Raw genomic sequence first — 18,419 nt, 5'->3', positions numbered from 1 at the left:
CATATCCTGCTACTTACTCCTTGTTTCCTTTTTCCCAAAAGTACTTATACTGTTTATTTTTAGAAAAACAATGAAAAGTTCTGCATTTATTCCTGTTGAATAAGTTTTGGAGATATCTAGAGCAGGTGAACAGGCTATCTCCACTGGCTATGATCTGTTGAATAACTTTGTCAATGGTTTAGATAAAGTTGCAGGTTTTCTCATTACGTCTATGGAGAACAGTGGAGCTAGAGCAAGAGTATATTCCTTACTGCAGAAGAAATCTTGCTAAGTTGGATTGAAATGACATAGGAGCAGTACAGGTTTCTGCAGGGGTGAAAAACATCTAAAATTTATATTATATCGTTGTTGGTTTTATTTTATGTTATTTATAAAAAGCATGAAATTACTCTAAATTTCATGATTATTTTCACACCATTGTTTAACTCTGCTGTTTTTGTTTCTTCTCTGTCTTTGTGGTGCCTTATTCTGTGCTGGGATTTGAACTCAGGGCTTTGTGCCAGCTGGGCACATGCTCTACCACTGAGCTCCACTCCCCACCACTCCCTTTCTTGACGTTACTTATTCTGACACATTTCACTGGTAAGCATTTTCTCAGAATTTTTTTTTTTCAGAGAAGAAATGTCAGTGGGATAATTTCTGAAATCACTCATATTCTGAAGTATCATTTCATTGCCGAAATAGAGCATGGTGTTTTGTTTCCTTTACTTAGAACTTAGAACTATATATACCACTCTGTGGCTATGAAGCATTTAGAGTTTCAGTCAAGAAGTCTTAGGCCAGTTGGGTCTCTGCCTCATAGGTGGCCATTCAGAATAACTTTTCTTTTTCTTTTTTTAACTTATTTTTAAAAAATATTTTATTTTTATTTATTTATTAGACACACACACACACACACACACACACAGAGAGAGAGAGAGAGAGAGAGAGAGAGAGGGAGGGAGGGAGGGAGAGAGAGAGAGAGAGAATGGGTCTAGCCATTCCGGATGTGTGTGCCACCATGTGCATCTGGCTTATGTGGGACCTGGAGAATTGAACTTGGGTCCTTAAGGCTTCTCTGGCAAGTGCCTTCACCACTAAGGCAGCTCTCCAGCCCTTAATTTTTTCTTTTTACTTTTATAAAATATTTATTTTTACTCATTTATTAGAGATAGACAGAGGGAGAGAGAGAGAGTGAGAATGGGCCACTGCAAATGAACTCCAGACTCATGTGCCACCATGTGCATCTGGCTTATGTGGGACCTGGGGAATCAAACCTGGGTCCTTCAGCTTCTCAGGCATGTGCCTTAACTGCTAAGCCATCTGTCTGACCCTTGACTTATTTTTTATTTCTTTAAATTTTTTTTTTTTTATTTGAAAGCGACAGACAGAGAAAGAAAGAGGCAGAGAGAGAGAGAAAGAGAGAATGGGCTCTCCAGGGCTTCCAGCCACTGCTAATGAACTCCAGATGCATGTGCCCCTTTGTGCATCTGGCTAATGTGGGTCCTGAGGAATCGAGCCTCGAACCAGAGTCCTTAGGCTTCACTGGCAAGCGCTTAACTGCTAAGCCATTTCTCCAGCCCCCCTCTTTTATTTCTATTAATTAATTAATTTTGTGTGAATGTATGTATGTGCGTGTTCATGTATGTGTGAGTGGTGGTCAGAGGTCAACGGTCTGGTTGCTCCTCGCCTTTCTATCATTTGAGACAGGATTTCTCCCTCTGCTGCTCTTTGATGTGCGTGTCACGAGATCCCAGAAATTCTCCTGTCTTTACCTCCCGTCTCAGTTTATTATATATTATTTTAATATTTTTCTTTATTTGTATGTGTATGAGAGAGAGAGAGACAGGGCTTCTAGTCACTGAAAATGAACTCTAAACATATGTGCCACTTTTTGTGTGTCTGACTTTACATGGAACTGGGGATTGAACTTCGGCTGGCAGACTTTTCAAGGAAGTGCCTTTAATTACTGAGCCATCTCCCCAGCTATAAGTTACTATTTTTCACACACACACACACACACACACACACACACACACGTATGTATTTTTTGTTGTCCTTGTTGTTTTTAAGGTAGGGTTTTACTCTAGCCCAGGTTGATCTGGAATTCACTATGTAGTCTCAGAGTGGTCTCAAACTCATAGCAATTCTCCTACCTTTGCCTCCCTGAATGTGGGGATTAAAGGTGTGTGCCACCATGCCCAGGCTCTCATACTTTGTTTTTAATTTTCATGATTTCATTGTTGCCCCAGAAGTTCCCATTTTAGATGGATGTGTTTTTCTTCTAGTTGCACTTATTTGAACTCTTCATATGTTTGGGGTGTTTTGAATGTCATCCCAGTGGTCACCCTCAAATTTAATTTTATAAAAATACACAATTATTTCCCAAAGCCACGTGGATTGACCAGGTGGTTCGTTTTTGCCTGCTGTGAAGTGGGTCACAGTGGCTGGGCTCACAGGTGAAAAGAGGCCTTTCCGATATGTCCAGGGCCTTGATGCTGACCAGTGGCTGGGTCATGGCCTCTCTCTACATGGCAGCTCGTCTTTAGGACTCCCCAAAGCAGCCTCTCCCAAGCACAGTAGCCTGGACTTTTACCATATGGCTACTAAATTCCAAGAAAAGGGCAGAGCGAGCTGTCTGTCTTCCTCAGGTCAGCAGGCCCCGGGTTTCTTCTGTTCTAGTCTAGTGACCAGTGTGTCAAGACCAGCTGAATAGGGAAGCGGGGAGGCAGAGTACAAGAAAGGAGCGAAGGAATTGTTGGTGGTGATCTTTAGAGACATTTCCTACAGAGTTGCCTAAAATTTCTTGCACTAAAGATATAGGCTGTTTAAAATGGGTGGCATCTGTGGACGGATTCAGTGACTGAGCCAATTGGCTCCCAGTCACAGTGGGTGTGACGGGCTGAATCAGGTGCTCATTGGCTCAAGAGGAGTGAGAACAGCCTGAGTTTTCTTCATTCGTGAAAACTTCTTGCAAATGTCATGGAAGAGTGCTGTTTCTGATAGGAATATTTTCTCAAGCAAAATTGATGTGTGTGGGTCTGATGGAATTCTGGCTTTTAAAGTTAGTTCTGGGGGAAAACACTTCGCTGGTACAGGCTCCTCCTCCAGCCTGGAGTGACTCTGTAGTCTTCCCTTCGTGCTGCTGTCAGCAGTCATCTTCAGGAAGCAGGGGCGGCCTTGTCCTTGAACTCTGCCGCAGCCCTTCCGAGAGCCTCCTCATCGCCTCCAGGGCTCTGCCACCTCATCCCACGTGCAGGAGCAGGAGACTCACGCCGTCAGTACTTAGCACTTGCCGCTCTGCTAGAAATTGTTTTATATCTAAAACTCCATTTTAGATATTATATATTTATTTTTTATAGTGCTAGAGATCAAACTCAGAGCCTTGTGCATGCTTGGAAAGTGCCCTACCACTCAGAGCTGTGTCTCCAACCTTTGTTATGCAGGGTTTTGCTGTGTAACTGGTCCAGGCTGGCCTCAAACTCACCATCCTCCCAATTCAGCCTCCCAAGTGTTGGAATTACTAGAGTATATCATCATGCTTGGCTTGGTAATCAGGTTTTTTTTTTTTTCCCCCAGTATAGTTTTTTGTTTTAATGTAATAGAGATGGCCAATTTGTTTATTTATTTTTGTCCTGAGGGTTAAAGCAAGGACCTCATTCATTCTTGGCAGACTGCCACTGAGCCATATCTCACCTCTTTATCATAAAAATTTTGAATTCTTAGTTCTTTTGCTGTAGTTGATGGGGTGTCAGGAAACAGAATGATTGTTGGTGTTTGTATGTTCCCAGAACAAATTGCCCTTTATTTATTGAATATGTCCTGTGCTTGCTTTCACTGCCTATGATGTGAAGGACTTGTATGAAGAACCTTTAAGGAATAAAATCAAATTCACAATGTAATTGAAAACAAGTGCATGCCTTTGTAAGTGCATATTAAGAATGTGAAAAAAATGACCTCAATTTTTTTTTTCTTCTGTTTTTCCTCTCTTCTTATATTTGGGATGGTTCTCAAGACATAGATGAGTGTGAGGTTTCTGACCTGTGTGGGCCTGGAGGTCAGTGTGTCAATACACATGGGAGCTTTGAATGCTACTGCATGGATGGATTCTTGCCAGAGAATGGGCCTGAGCCTTTCCACCCAAGCAGAGATGCCACATCATGCACAGGTGAGTGTCCGCCAACAAATGTGGCATCTCAAGATGAGATTTTGTGAATGTGACTTTCTCATGCTCTAGTGTTTATAGGTCTGAATTGGAGATATGAATGGAGATTATCTTTGCATAGTGTATGAACTAAAATAAATCATGTCTTTAAAAATATTTTAGTTATTTATTCATTTGAGGGAAAGTGAGAGAGAGAAAGAGAAGAGAGGCAGATATATAGAGAGAGAGAAAGAGAGAGAGAGAGAGAGAGAGAATGAGAGAGAATGGGTGTACCAGGGCCTCTAGCCACTGCAAATGAACTTGATATATGCATGCTACCTTCTGCATCTTGCTCTACGTGAGTACTGGGGAATCAAACTTTGGTCCTTAGGCTTTGCAGGCAAAGGATTTAACTGCTAAGCTCTCTCTCTGGCCTCACAAAGCATGTCTTAATCAATATAGAAAGGACCACATTAAAAAAGCTGAAAGTATCAAAATTCATAGATAAGTAAACTTCATTAGTTAATAGATATTTTGGTATTGGCTCCTATGTTAGACATAATCTAACATAGTCTGGTAAGAACCCAGTAAAAATGACCTTGAAAATTATGAAAGTACACACTACTCAAGATTTTTTTTTTTTTTGAGGTAGGGTCTCACTCTAGCCCAGGCTGACCTGGAATTCACTATGGAGTCTCAGGTTGGCCTCGAACTCATGGCAGTCCTCCTACCTCTGCCTCCCAAGTACTGGGAGGCCACCTCGGCCGGCCTCAAGGTATTTGTCAGTGAAGATTTTTACTTCATTGGACAAGGCATTGCTTTCATTAATGAGTTGAGATTGATTGCTCAATTTTTAGCTTTGTGCATATGTAGATGCTATTATGTATAGAAAGCCAGAAGAGTGAATAAAGACAGTCATTGGAAATGTGCCCAGAATTCATTGCAGTGAGCCAGCACACTTAAAATAGGGGATGGGTGTGAGTATGGGGTAAAGGCAGAGAGAATTTGCAAATTCTGAAAATTTATGCTCATGTAGTTATAAATTTGACATGAATTTGTTTTCAGAAATAGACTGTGGCACCCCTCCTGAGGTACCAGATGGCTACATTGTGGGAAACTATACCTCCAGGCTGGGCAGCCAGGTTCACTATGCCTGCAAAGAAGGATTTTGGGGTGTCACAGAAGATACAGTTTCAAGCTGCACAGCTCTGGGCAAATGGGAATCCCCAACATTACATTGCCAAGGTGGGTGTTCCTAGAAAATGCATTAAATAAATCTGAGAAATCCATATTTCTTTCTGATAGGTTTCTAATTGTTTCTCAATGTTTTCAGGATTTGTATCTTGTCATTTGCAAATGATGATCTTATCTTTTATTCTAATTGTTACAAAAATTATGTTTTTTTATTAACGAACCTTAGTGTTTTCATTCTGAATAGGAATATTAACTTGAATTAGTTTTTTTCTTTTTCTTGATTTTTATGGAAATGGTTTTGGTGTTCCAGCATGATACATTCTCTCGGCTGATCGAAGTTGTGCTTATTGACTTATGTATACCTTATAGAGCTCTGGGTACCAAGTACATTCTAAGCACTTTACATGTAGTTGACTCCTTTAATCCTTATAAGATCCCTGTGAATAAATAGCACACATAAGAAGACTCCTTTATTTATTTATTTATTTATTTTAAATTTTTTAAAACTTTTTAAAAAATTATTTATTTATTTATTTGAGAGTGACAGACACAGAGAGAAAGACAGATAGAGGGAGAGAGAGAGAATGGGTGCGCCAGGGCTTCCAGCCTCTGCAAATGAACTCCAGACGCGTGCGCCCCTTGTGCATCTGGCTAACGTGGGACCTGGGGAACCGAGCCTCGAACCGGGGTCCTAAGCTTCACAGGCAAGCGCTTAACCGCTAAGCCATTCTCCAGCCCGAAGACTCCTTTATAAAGGCTTCAATAAAGTAATTTGATTGAGCCTAGACAAGTAGTGGTAGAGCTGAAATTTGAAGCCAGAAATTCTAGTTTTAGAGATTTGATTTTCAATCACTTTGTTATATGATTTTACTTTTTCTTTTGGTTTGCCATTATTTATTATTATTTTTGGTTTATTTTGTTTCCTCTGTTGCTAGTGGTTACCATTTTTAATAGTTTTTGGCTGTCTGTAAAATCTTAAGGAAGCATCCACCCATTCCTATTTTATGAAGAGTTGTTTTTTTTTAATCAGAAAGTAGTTATTTTGTAACCTGTCTTTTAAGCATGTATGAAAGTGATTACCTATATTTAATCAGTAATGCACAGAGTCATATTATTAGATTTCCTGATAATTAGTGCTAATTGTTAGGGTAAATTAGTCTCAGTCTTTGGTTTCTCATTATTTCTTTTTTTATGAGAGAGAAAGAGATAGAGAGAGATCGATAGATACACAGAGAGAGAGAGAATTGGCATGCCAGGGCCTTTGCCACTGCAGATGAACTTTAGACACGTGTGCCACCTGTGTGCATGCATCATCACCTTGTGCATCTGGCTTACATGGGTTCCAAGGAGTTGAACCTGGGTCCTTAGGCTTCGCAGGCAAGCCCCTTAAACACTAAGCAATCTCCCTAGCCTGGTTTCTCATTTTTTAAAATATTTTATTTGTATTTATTGATTTGACAGAGAGAAAGAATGGTATGCCAGGGCCTCCAGCCACTGCAGACCAACTCCAGACACATGCGTCACCTTGTGCATTTGGCTAACGTGGGCCCTAGGGAATTGAAACTGGGTCCTTGGGCTTTGTAGGCAAATGCCTTAACTGCTAAGCCATCCTTGAAGTCCATGGTTTCTCATTATTTTAATCCGTATATTTGCTAAGTTTAACTTGGAATTCTGCTACTGATATTCATAAGATAGATTGATTTTATTTTCTTTTCCTGTGCCATCTTTGTTGTATTTTGTATCAATGACATTCTAAAATTTAAAACATGGAAACATTTGCCACTTTTGGAGAGGTAGCTCATGGAATATTCTAAAGATTCTTTCTATACTTGATGACATATTTAAAATTTCTTTTTGGGATCAATTCTATTAATTTATATGTTCCTAGAAAATTATCTTTTTAAATATTATTTTATTTACTTATTTTGAGAAAGAGAGAGGGAGAGGCAGATAGAGCAAATGGGCACACCAGGGCCTGTAGCCACTGCAAATGAACTCCAGACACATGTGCAACTTTGTGCACCTGGCTTATGTGAATACTGGAGAATTGAACCTGGGTCCTTTTGCTTTGCAGGCAAGTGCTTTCACCACTAAGCCATCTCTCCAGCCCCCCAAAATCATCTATTTCACTTGTGTTTTCATATATATTTGTAGAGCAAAGTGTAAAATACTTAGAACTCTTCTTGTCTGTAGTTGTATTTGTTTGTAACTGTTTATACTAATGAAATATTGGAAGCAATACCAAATGTCTATCAGCAAGAGATTGATTAAAACCATAGTGTATTCAGGCTGGGGATATAGCTCAGCAGTTGAAGGCAATTGTTTGCAAAGTCTACCAGCAGATTCCCCACTATCATGTAAAGCCAGATGTACGATGTGGCACATGCATCTGGAGTTCCTGTGCAAGAGGTCTCAGCACACCTATATTCTCTCTCACACCTAAATTTAAGAATTATAAAAATAGCCGGGTGTGGTGGCAAATGCCTTTAATCCCAGCACTTGGGAGGCAGAGGTAGGAGTAGGAGGATTTCTGTGAGTTCGAGGCCACCCTGAGTCTACATAGTGAATTCCAGGTCAGCCTGAGCTAGAGTGAGACCCTACCTTGAAAAAAAAATTGTAAAAATAAACTCATGGCATGTTCATTAAATAGAATATTCTATAGCCAATAAACATCACATTAGAGAAGATTATTTTTTAAATTTTTTTGTTTATATTTATTTATTTATTTATTTGAGAGCAACAGACAGAGAGAGAAAGAGGCAGAGAGAGGGAGAGAGAATGGGTGTGGCAGGGCCTCCAGCCACTACAAAAGAATCCAGATGCGTGCGCCCTCTTGTGCATCTGGCTAACGGGGGGGGGGGGGGGGGGGGGGGGGGGGGGGGGGGTCCTGGGGAATCGAGCCTTGAACCGGAGTCCTTAGGCTTCACAGGCAAGCACTTAACTGCTAAGCCAGCTCTCCAGCCCCAGAGAAGATTATGGACATATACAAGAACTAAGAGTTTGAGTGAACATTTTGATCTTGAATTGAATTGAATTCCTTAAATTAATATTTTTTAAAATTTGGAAATGTAGATAGGCTTAGGAAAAAGCGTAGAGGGACTATGTGTCCAAATGTTAAATGGTGATAATTCCACTGGAAGAGATCTTGAGTGATTTTTTTTTTGCGGGGAGGGGCTTTCTGAGGTCGGGTCTTGAGGATCTTGCTCTAGCCCAGGCAGCTCTGAAATTCGCTATGTAGTATTCATGGCGATCCTCCTACCTCTGCCTCCCAAGTGCTGGGATTAAAGGCATGTGCCACCACACCTGGCCTGAGTAATATTTTTAAAAATGTTTTATATACTTCTGGATTAAAGGCATTTTTATTATGCTAGACAAAATAATGAAACTGTTTCTGTTTTGGAAAAAGGAAGAAAGACAAAACCCCAGTCGTCAGTTTCTTGCATAGCTAAGAAACAGGGATTTGCATGACTAAGTTAATACTTTTAATATTCTCATTTTTTGTTCAGTTTTTTTTTCCCCCCTAAGGTAAGGTCTCACTCTAGCCCAGGCCGACCTGGAATTCACTAAGGAGTCTCAGGCTGGACTTGGACTCATGGCTATCCTCCTACCTCTGCCTCCCAAGTGCTGGGATTAAAGGTGTACACCACCATGCCCGGCTTTTTGCTCAGTCTTTTATACACATTTAGATAATTTACTATCATCCTCAGGATTAAGAAATTATAGAGGCATATTTTAGTCCTCAGATTATCTTTCAATAGAGCATTGGAGAGATAGCATAGCAGTTAAGGCACTTGCCTGTGAAGCCTGTGGATCCATGTTAGATTCCCCAGTACCTAGTACATAAGCTTGATGCGCATGGTGGTGCATACATTTGGAGTTAGGTTAGAGCGGCTAGAGTCCCTGGCATGCTCATTTTCTCTCTCTCTCTCAAATAAATAAATAAAATGTAAAACTTAGTTTAAAATGTACCATAACAGCAAGGAAAATAGCAGAGTGAAGAGATAACCAATGGGATGGGAGAAAATGGTTGTAAATTATTTATGTGACAAAGGTTTTATAGTCAGAATATATGAGGAACTTGAAAAACTCAGCAGAAAAAAAATAGCCAGTTAAAGAATGGGCAAGTTATCTGAATAGACCAATCTCAAAAGAGTGTATGTGATGGCCAACAGGGATATGAGAAGCTACCCAACATCACTTATCACCAGGGAGGTGCAAATCAATCCACAATCAGATATCTCACCGCAGTTAGAATGGCTACTATTCAAAAGGCAAAAAAACACCAAATGATAATGAGGATGAGGAATCTGGGGGAACTCTTGAGGGAGTATAAATTATGTAGTCATTATAGAGTATACAGGATTATAACAAGAAGGTTTTGAAAAACTAAAACTGGAACTACCATGTAGCCCAATACTGGATATATACACAAAGGCAATGAAATCAGTGTATCAAAGAGATAATCACACTTGTATGTTTATTGAAGCACTATTCATAATAAGTTGCCAAGATATAGAATCGATCCTGGTATCCGTCAGCAGATGAGCAGATAAAGAAAAGGATATATATATATGATATGTATATATATATTTATATTTATATTATATATAAAGAAAAAGATATATATTACACACATAATATATACATATCATATATATATCAACATATATGCAACAAAATATTATTCATCCATAAAGGAAGGAAATTGTACTATTTGTAGCAAAGCAACATGAATAGACTAGAGGACACTATGTTAAATGAAATAAACCAGGCACAGAAAGTCAAATACTACATGTTCTCATGTGCGGAACCTAAAAAGTTGATCTCATAGAAGTTGAAAATAGAACAGTGGTTAACTAGAGTCTGGGAAATGTTCTAGGTTCTCTAGCACACTAAGAGGGGCTATCATCTACAATTTTAAATATGTATTTAATTTTTAAAATATTTTTGTTTGCACATATATATGTGTGTGTGCCTTTGTGTATGTACACAAAAACACCAGGGTCTCTTGCTGTTGCAAACAAATGCCAGATGCTTGTGCCACTTAAAAATTTATTTTATCTTATTTATTTATTTGAGAGAGAGAGAGATCATGCAAGGACCTCCAACCCTGCAAATGAACTCCAGACGCATGTGCCACCTTGTACATCTGGCTTACGTGGATCCAGGGGAATTGAACCTAGGTCCTTTGGCTTTGCAGGCAAGCACCTTAACCTCTAAGCCATCTCTCCAACCCACCAGTTAATTAGAGTGAAATCAAACTTCTCCCTATGGTCTCTGAAACCAACAGGAGTTTGTCCTTTAGCATTCTGTACAGATGAAATCTCTTATCTTTGCCTTTACCTTTAGCTAGCCTGCCAAGCTCTTATTAATGTCAAGGCCTTTTGTACTTATGTTTTCCTCTCCTTGAAATACCTCCTTGCTTAAAGTTTTCTAAATGAAACAAAATATACACAGTACAAAGTTTACTAGCTTAGCCATCTATAAATATACAATTCAGTGGCTTTAAGTATAACCATAACGTTGTTCAACCACTGTTCCCTTCTGGATTGTTTTCATCATCCCAAACAGAAACCCTGTATCTATTGAACAACTCTCCATCCCCCTGCATCCCTATAGCAATTGGGAACCTCTGTTCTATTTTCTAGCTTTATGAATATTCTAGGAATGTTATTTATGTACACTCACATATACTGTTTGTCTTTCTGTGTCATATTTCATGGAATGTAATGTTTTCAAGGTTCATCTATGCTGTAGCATGTCAGAACTTTATTCCCTTTTGAAGCTGAATAATAAACATATTTTGTTTTTCCAAAATTACTTGAAGCCTTTCTTTTTTTAAACAATATTTTTTTTAATTTATTTATGAGGGAGGAAGAGAGAGAGAGGGAGGGAGAGAGGAGAGAATGGGCACACTAGGGTCTATAGCCACTGCAAATGAATTCCAGATACATGCACCACCATGTGCATCTGGCTTATGTGGGTACTGGGGAGTTGAACCTGGGTCCTTAGGCTTCCCAAGCAAGCACCTTAACCATTAAGCCCTCTCTCCAGGCTTCCTCTTTCTTTTTGACTAGTAAGTGCCTTCATATCTTCAAGTTAATGACACCACTGACACAATTTTCTTAGTACACAAGGTATGCATATGTTATTTATGATTATTATGGTTTGTGTCAACTTCCCCTACTGGACTCTAAGTCTGGGAGCCCATCCACCAAGCACTCTTCTTCCACAGGCTCTGTGCAACACCTGGCCCAGTACTGAGCATACCTGAGGCCTGGGCAGGCCCTGGATCCCCTTTAAAGGGTGCCGTAGACAATGGCAGGCACCGTGGAATTGGCCCTCTGAACTGCCCTGGCCTCCTTCAGTTTCTTTCTGGTGGAGGCAGTAGTGTCTTTTCCTCTTCTTCTCCTTCTTCCCTCTCCCCAATCCCCAGCCCTCCTCCTCCCTCCATCCCCTTCCTTCCTATTTTGTCCTCTTGTCCTCTGCGTCTTCATTCTTGCTTCTTATTTGACATGCCACCTCTGTGCATTCATGAAGGAACAGGGCTGACTGCCGCTATCCCCTGTATATAGGGATGTGGCCCTCATAGGCCCAGCCCTGATTGCAGAGGCAGAGCTTCTCCATTAGGGTGGTTGGCAAGGATGGAGACCATTAATAGCATGTCCTGGCTCTCTAGGATGGGCAGCACTTGGAGGTATGTGCAGTGGATAGGCTAGTTTGTTTCCCATTCCACAGAGGAAGTTCCCTTATGGATCAGGATGAGAATCCGAAATACTTCTCAGCAGGCAGATTCTATATACAGGCAATTCAAGTGAGCTCTGAAGATGAGAGGCCATGATGAAAAAGCTGCAGGACCCTAGAGGAGACTGGACAACATACCCTTGTATGTAGTGTACTCCCAGACCCCCAAAAGGTGTTCCTCGTCAGTAAATCAACTCCTTCTTTCTGTTCCCTTCCTCTCTTTTTCCCTGTCTCCCTCCTCCTTGTTTTCTCTTGGACAGAATCTTACTCTGTAGCCCAGGCTAGCCTTGAATTCACAGAAGTTTTCTGCTTCAGACTTCCAAGTGCTGAGATTACAGGCATGAGCCATCATACCTGGTGAGATGAAGGGTTTCCCTAGTGAAACCAGGTCTCATTTACATAAAATTCAGAAGAGTTTGAACAAGTTCTTATATAAATTGCAATACAAGTTAGTGCATTCAAGTAAGATATGACAAGTAGGTGTCATTATATGGCTGCCTGTGAATATTTTGCACTGATATGGAAAGGATTTGTGTGTTTGTGTGTGTGCGCGTGCGCACACATGTGTGCATACAGGTGTCATTACTCAGGTGCCATCTGTCTTTTTTTGGGGGGGGGGCGTTGAGGTAGTGTCTCACTCTAGCCCAGGCTGACCTGTAATTCACTATGGAGTCTCAGGGTGGCCTCGAACTCACGGCAATCCTCCTACCTCTGCCTCCCAAGTGCTGGGATTAAAGGTGTGCGCCACCATGCCTGGCTTCCATCTGTCTTTTTTAAGAATATATTTGATTTATTTATTTGGGGGAGAGAGAGAGTGAGAGAGAGAGAGAATGAGAATGGGTGCACCAGGGCCTCCAGCCATTACAAATTAACTCCAGATGCATGACCCTCCTTGTGTATCTGGCTTACAATGTGCCCTGCGGAATCGAACTGGGTCCTTTGGCTTTGCAGGCAAATGCCTTAACCGCTAAGCCATCTCTCCAGCCCTCTGTCCATCTTTTTGAAAAAGGGGTTGGAGCTCACCAAATAAGCTATACTGGCTGGCCAGTGAGCCCCAGCAAGCCACTTGTTTCTGCCTCTCCAAGATTACAAGTGTGCACCAATATGTATTGCATATATATATATATATATATATATATATATATATATATATATATATATACATAAACATGTGGGTTCTGGGAATTGAACTCAGGTCCTCATGCTTGTATGGCAAGCACTTTACTGATTGAGCTATCTCCTAGTCCTCTTTTTTTTTTTTTTGGTGACTCTATCTTGCTACTACCCAGTTAGACATCAACTCTGGGCTCAAGAAATCCTCCAAAGTAGCTGGAACTGCAGGCGTGAACCACTGCTCCTGGCTTTGGAAAGGAATCTAAGATCACATCTGGACCTAGCATGGGAAAGTTCTATGGCTGATTGATGGCATACACTGTGGATGTGGGAAGGTGGAGTGGCAGAAAACACATTTAGGACCTGTATTCCAGGTGATGAGGTTTCGTTCATTTGAAATAAATTTTCTTGCATCTAACTGTACTGACTTTAAAAAAATTTTTTTTAAAAATTTATTTGAGAGAGAGAGAGAGAGACAGATAGAGAATAGGCATGCCAGGGCTTCCAGCTACTGCATATGAACTCCAGATGCATGTGCCCCTTTTGGCATTTGGCTTATGTGGATACTGGAGAATTGGACCTGGATCCTTGGGCTTCTCGGCAAGTGCCTTAACTGCTAAGCCATCTCTCCAGCCTTATAGTGACCTTTTAAAACATTTTAATAAACTGTTTTGCTTTACTTGCTTAAAAAAAAACTTTATTTGTGTGTATGTATGTGTATGTATGCGTGTATGTCTGTGTATTGGTGTGCCAAGGCCTCTTGCCACTGCAAACAAAAAATGAAAGCCAGGTGCTTATACTACCTTTTGTGTCTGGCTTACATGGGTGACTTGGGAATTGGAACTACTGTCAGCAGAATTTTCCCAGCTGCCTACTTGTTTTTAAAACCACTTTTAAAAAGCTTTTACCAAATAGATGTGTTTTAAAGTAGGACTATATGTGTGACTAGTTGGATTCACTTGAGTGTGCAAAATGAGCAATGACATTGGTTATAAAAGTGCCAGAATGGTGAACTGTGAGCTTTAGAATCAGGAAGACCTATGTGAGTTCTGGCTTAGCCTCTTGTTAGAAGTCTAACTACTCTGAAACACTCTAAAGTTGTTTCCTTATGTGAAAGGTAGAATGGCTTTCTGTAGGGTGTACTGCTATGCTTTTATATCCTTAGTCAGAGTATGATAGAAATCACTGGGCCCAAGAAGCTTCTAGACAAGGGTTTTGATTATGAACCAGAGGGTTGTTCTTCAGATGGGAGTAGCACTTTGTGTGTGTGTATGTGTGTGTGTTTGCAGGCACATACATGTCATGGCATGCATATGCATGTGGCGGTCAGAGGACGATTTGGGCGTTGGATTTATGTTTTCGATCATGTTTGAGGCAGAATCTCTCATTCATCATTCTGTTCTCAGGCTTCTGGGGAATCCTTCTGTCTCTTCTTTCGTGCTGAAGGTACTCTGGGATCACACAAGCCCCCCTCTCCTTGCAGCTTTTATGTGAGATCTGGGATCCAGACTCAGGTACTCAGGGTTGCACAGCAAGTGCTTTATCCACTGAGCCATCTCCCCAGCCATGAGTGCTTGGACTTTCCATTTACCTCGTTTATTCCTTATACATCCAGATAGGCTACTTCCAATGAGAAATTCAAGTGAAAGGTTCTAATGTTATCCTTCAAAAACAGAAACATCCACCTGCTGCTCAAAGCCTTAAAAATTATCAACAGCTCTACAGACAGCTCTTCCTGACCAGGAGCATGCCAATAACCCCTCTTTCCCTGCGAACCCTCCGTCACCGCCTCTGCAGTTTCTGAAGTGTATAGATTCTAGCAGTTTCCAAACTAGACACTTTATTGATACTAAGTGTCATTATGTGAAATTGAGAATTTTCCAAATGATCTCTCTATGAATACAATCTGAAGAAAATGTATTGTTTGTCAAGGCTAAAGCTCACAGGAGACTTCAGAATACAGAATACATCAAAAAGTAATTTTTTTAATCTTCTTCCTGCCTGAAGGATAAGTGGCCTTTTGGGTACTAATGAGCTCATTAGCTTAGTTGGGGCAGCTAATAAGCTACTGTAGACAATGAGCTTTGTGGCATATATTCAAATTCAACTTGCCACATACTGAGATGTTATATTCCCACCCTCCTGACATAAATGGTAGATATAATTTAGTGCCCAAAAGACCTAGCAGTGGGGGTCTAACTACATACAGTCAAATTCAGAGCATATTTTACAATGCCTGAAACTGGGTCAAAGCTTACAGTTTTCAGTCCCTTTCCTTCGGTCATATTACTTACGTGTGACCATAACAAAATCAATGGTCATAGCAACGTTTGTAACTCATACAACTGCAGGAGGTATTTTAAAAATATAGGATCATAGGGACAGATCACCCATTGCCTACCATTTGGTGGGAGAGAGGACACATTAGTAAATGAAACAAAGATAGTCTCTGCATTGTGTTGGATTATTTGATTCAGAATTTGAGGATAGTATTGATTATGGAGTTAATCTACAAAAACCACCTGAGCCCTTAAAACTCTCACATTCTACTGATATCTAGGTGATATGTAAACTTTTGATTTGATTCTAGGCATGATAGAGTTTAAAAAAATTTTTATTTATTTATTTGAGAGAGAGAGAGAAAAGGAGGCGGGGGAGGGGTGGGGAGTGGGTAGAGAGTGGTCACACCAGGGCCTGTAGCTGTAAATAAACCCCAGATGCATGTGCCACCTTATGTATCTGGTTTACATGGGTCCTGGGGAATTGAACCTGGCTCCTTAGGCTTCACAGGCAAGTGCATTAACTGCTAAGCCATATCTCCAGCTCAGACTCTTTCTTTCTTTCTCTCTTTCTTTTTTTTGAGGTAGGGTCTTGCTCTAGGCCAGGATGACCTAGAGTTCACTGTGTAGTCTTAGGGTTGACTTGAACTCACAGTGATCCTTCTACCTCTGCCTCCTGAGTGATGGGATTAAAGGCAACCATGCCTGGCTTTTTTTTTTTGAGTGAGGATCTCATTCTAGCCCAGGCTGACCTGGAATTCACTATATAGTCTCAGGGTGGCCTTGAACTCATAATGATTTCTTACTTCTGCCTCTCGAGTGCTGGGATTAAAGGTGAGTACCACCACGCCCAGAAGAAATTTTTATTAATACTAAAAATGAAACCTAAAAAATAAAAACTGAATTCGATGTAATTTTCTTCAGTTAGAACACTTGCTCTTATTCTTTTGTAGAGCTTTATATCTAGTATTTGGTTTTCTGGGAACATTTTGGGGAGAGGGTATTGGAATCAATAAAGAGAACAACTCTATTATTCATTCTCCTGGACACTGGTGAGATATCTGCCACAATTTATAGGCATTGTTGGTCACTTGTTTTCTTTCTGAGCTTATTATTTATTGATCTCTAAACAGTATTAGATGAAGCCTTATATTATATCACTAAGTTATTTCTGCCATCAATCCACATTATTGTGCCAGTGCTTATAATAAACATCAGCCAATATGGGTGAACTTTGTGGCCCAGTCAGTTTTGATTAGATGCCATAAATTACCCATACCCTTCATCAAGTAGATTTCCTTCTAAAATATTTTCTTGGATAGGGAGAAAAAAAATCATACTTTAAGATATGAGGTAAATTTGCCCTAAACACTTGGCCACTGAAACTTCATAACACTCCCCAGACCTATTTCAAAGTTGATTATTTGAGTAAAATTGCAGACAATGGGAAAATAAGGAAAAATTCACAGCCATGCTCATAATTAGTTGACTTTATTCCTGATTCAGATTCAGATGTTGTTACTTAATAATATAATTAGTTAGAGAAACATGTGGTTTAATGAACACCCCTATGCATATGCCATGCACATTTGTGTTGCTTTTTTCTTTCTTTTGCATACAAACCATTTTAAAATATTTATTTCCTTGTGATAGTTAAAGAGGTTTTTTTGGGGCGGGGTGCGATGGGAGGTTCTTGTGCAATTATATCTTTATTCCCTGCATGACCTCTGTTGGATGGACAGCTGCATGTTTCCTAAGAGGAACTGATAGAACCTATCTGCTTTCTTGGATCCTTTGGTCTACCATCTTTCTTCTCCTCCCCCTTTTATGACAGTTTTCATGTGTGCGTGTGTGTTGCATATGTACATGTGTGTGTATATTCGTGTGTCCAGTAAGCATGTGTGCAGCAGCCAGAGGTGGACATTGGTGTTTTCTCCTATGGCTCTTCTGCCTTGTCTCTTTGGACAGAGTCTTACAAACACTGGGAAATCATGCCATTTCTCAGACTGGTGGACAAGTGAGCCTCCATGATTGTTCTGTCTTCACTCTGCCCTGCAGAACTAGAGTTACAGGCATGTGCAGCCATACCCAGCTTTTTACTCAGGTAGGCACAGCAATCACTTACTGAGTTTTCCTCTTCATCCACCCTCACTGCCAGTCTGACATTTCTGTTTCCAGAACACATGGCACATCTACCCTCTTCTCTCTGTCTCCAGCCCTCCCCACCCCCATACCAGAGGCTCAACCCAGACTCATCTCCCTGTTGGATTACTGCTCTGGACACTGCTGATTTTTCTGCTCCCGTTATTTTCCCATCCATTTTTAAAATTTTAACTTTATTCGATAGACAGGGGCAGGGGAGAGAGAGAGAGAGAGAGAGGGAGGGAGAATATGTGCATGCTCCAGGGCCACCAGCCACTGCAAATGAACTCCAGATGCATGCACCACCTTTTGCATCTGGCTTAAGTGAGTCTTGGGGAATTGAACCTGTGTCCTTTGGCTTTGTAGGCAAGCACCTTAACTGCTAAGTCATCTCTATAGCTCCCTCAACCATTTTTCATCCACTAGGTGAAATGATTTTTTGTAATATAATCATTTATTATTATCAATTATGCACTCTACATGATTGCATGTGCTATACTTTTACAGGACTGGCAGAACAGGTCTGTCTACAACAACATCACCATAAAGACATGAGTAATATACACTGTGCTACTATGACATCACTAGACACTACGAAATTTCAACACCATTAGAATATAATTTCACCTTCATATAGGTGGCCAAACTTTGACCAAAGATCATTTGTGACTTAGGACTGTAATATATAACTTCAATCTCACCAAGAGGAAATATCAGACGCAATAAACTTGAGGTAAAATGATTTTTTTAAGAACCCAAGTCAGAGTATTTTATTCCTTTGCTTAAAATTCTCCTGGATCTTTCAGTTCTTTTAAAATGAGCTC

The 18,419-nt window shown here is 40.4% G+C and overlaps 1 protein-coding gene across 2 annotated transcripts in view; it reads left to right on the top strand.

Annotated features, from left to right (window-relative positions):
* Susd1 (sushi domain containing 1) overlaps positions 1–18,419 on the top strand; it is a 142,738-nt gene that overhangs the window by 15,844 nt on the left and 108,475 nt on the right. For both annotated transcript variants that reach the window (XM_045141731.1, XM_045141733.1), the window contains exons 4-5: positions 3,995–4,147; positions 5,189–5,368. In XM_045141731.1, coding sequence (XP_044997666.1) covers positions 3,995–4,147; positions 5,189–5,368 — 333 coding nt within the window. The remainder of the gene's footprint in view (positions 1–3,994; positions 4,148–5,188; positions 5,369–18,419) is intronic.

The sequence above is a fragment of the Jaculus jaculus genome, chromosome 1 (assembly GCF_020740685.1).
Source record: "Jaculus jaculus isolate mJacJac1 chromosome 1, mJacJac1.mat.Y.cur, whole genome shotgun sequence".
NCBI lineage: Eukaryota > Metazoa > Chordata > Mammalia > Rodentia > Dipodidae > Jaculus > Jaculus jaculus.
This window is presented reverse-complemented; position numbering and strand designations above follow the sequence as displayed.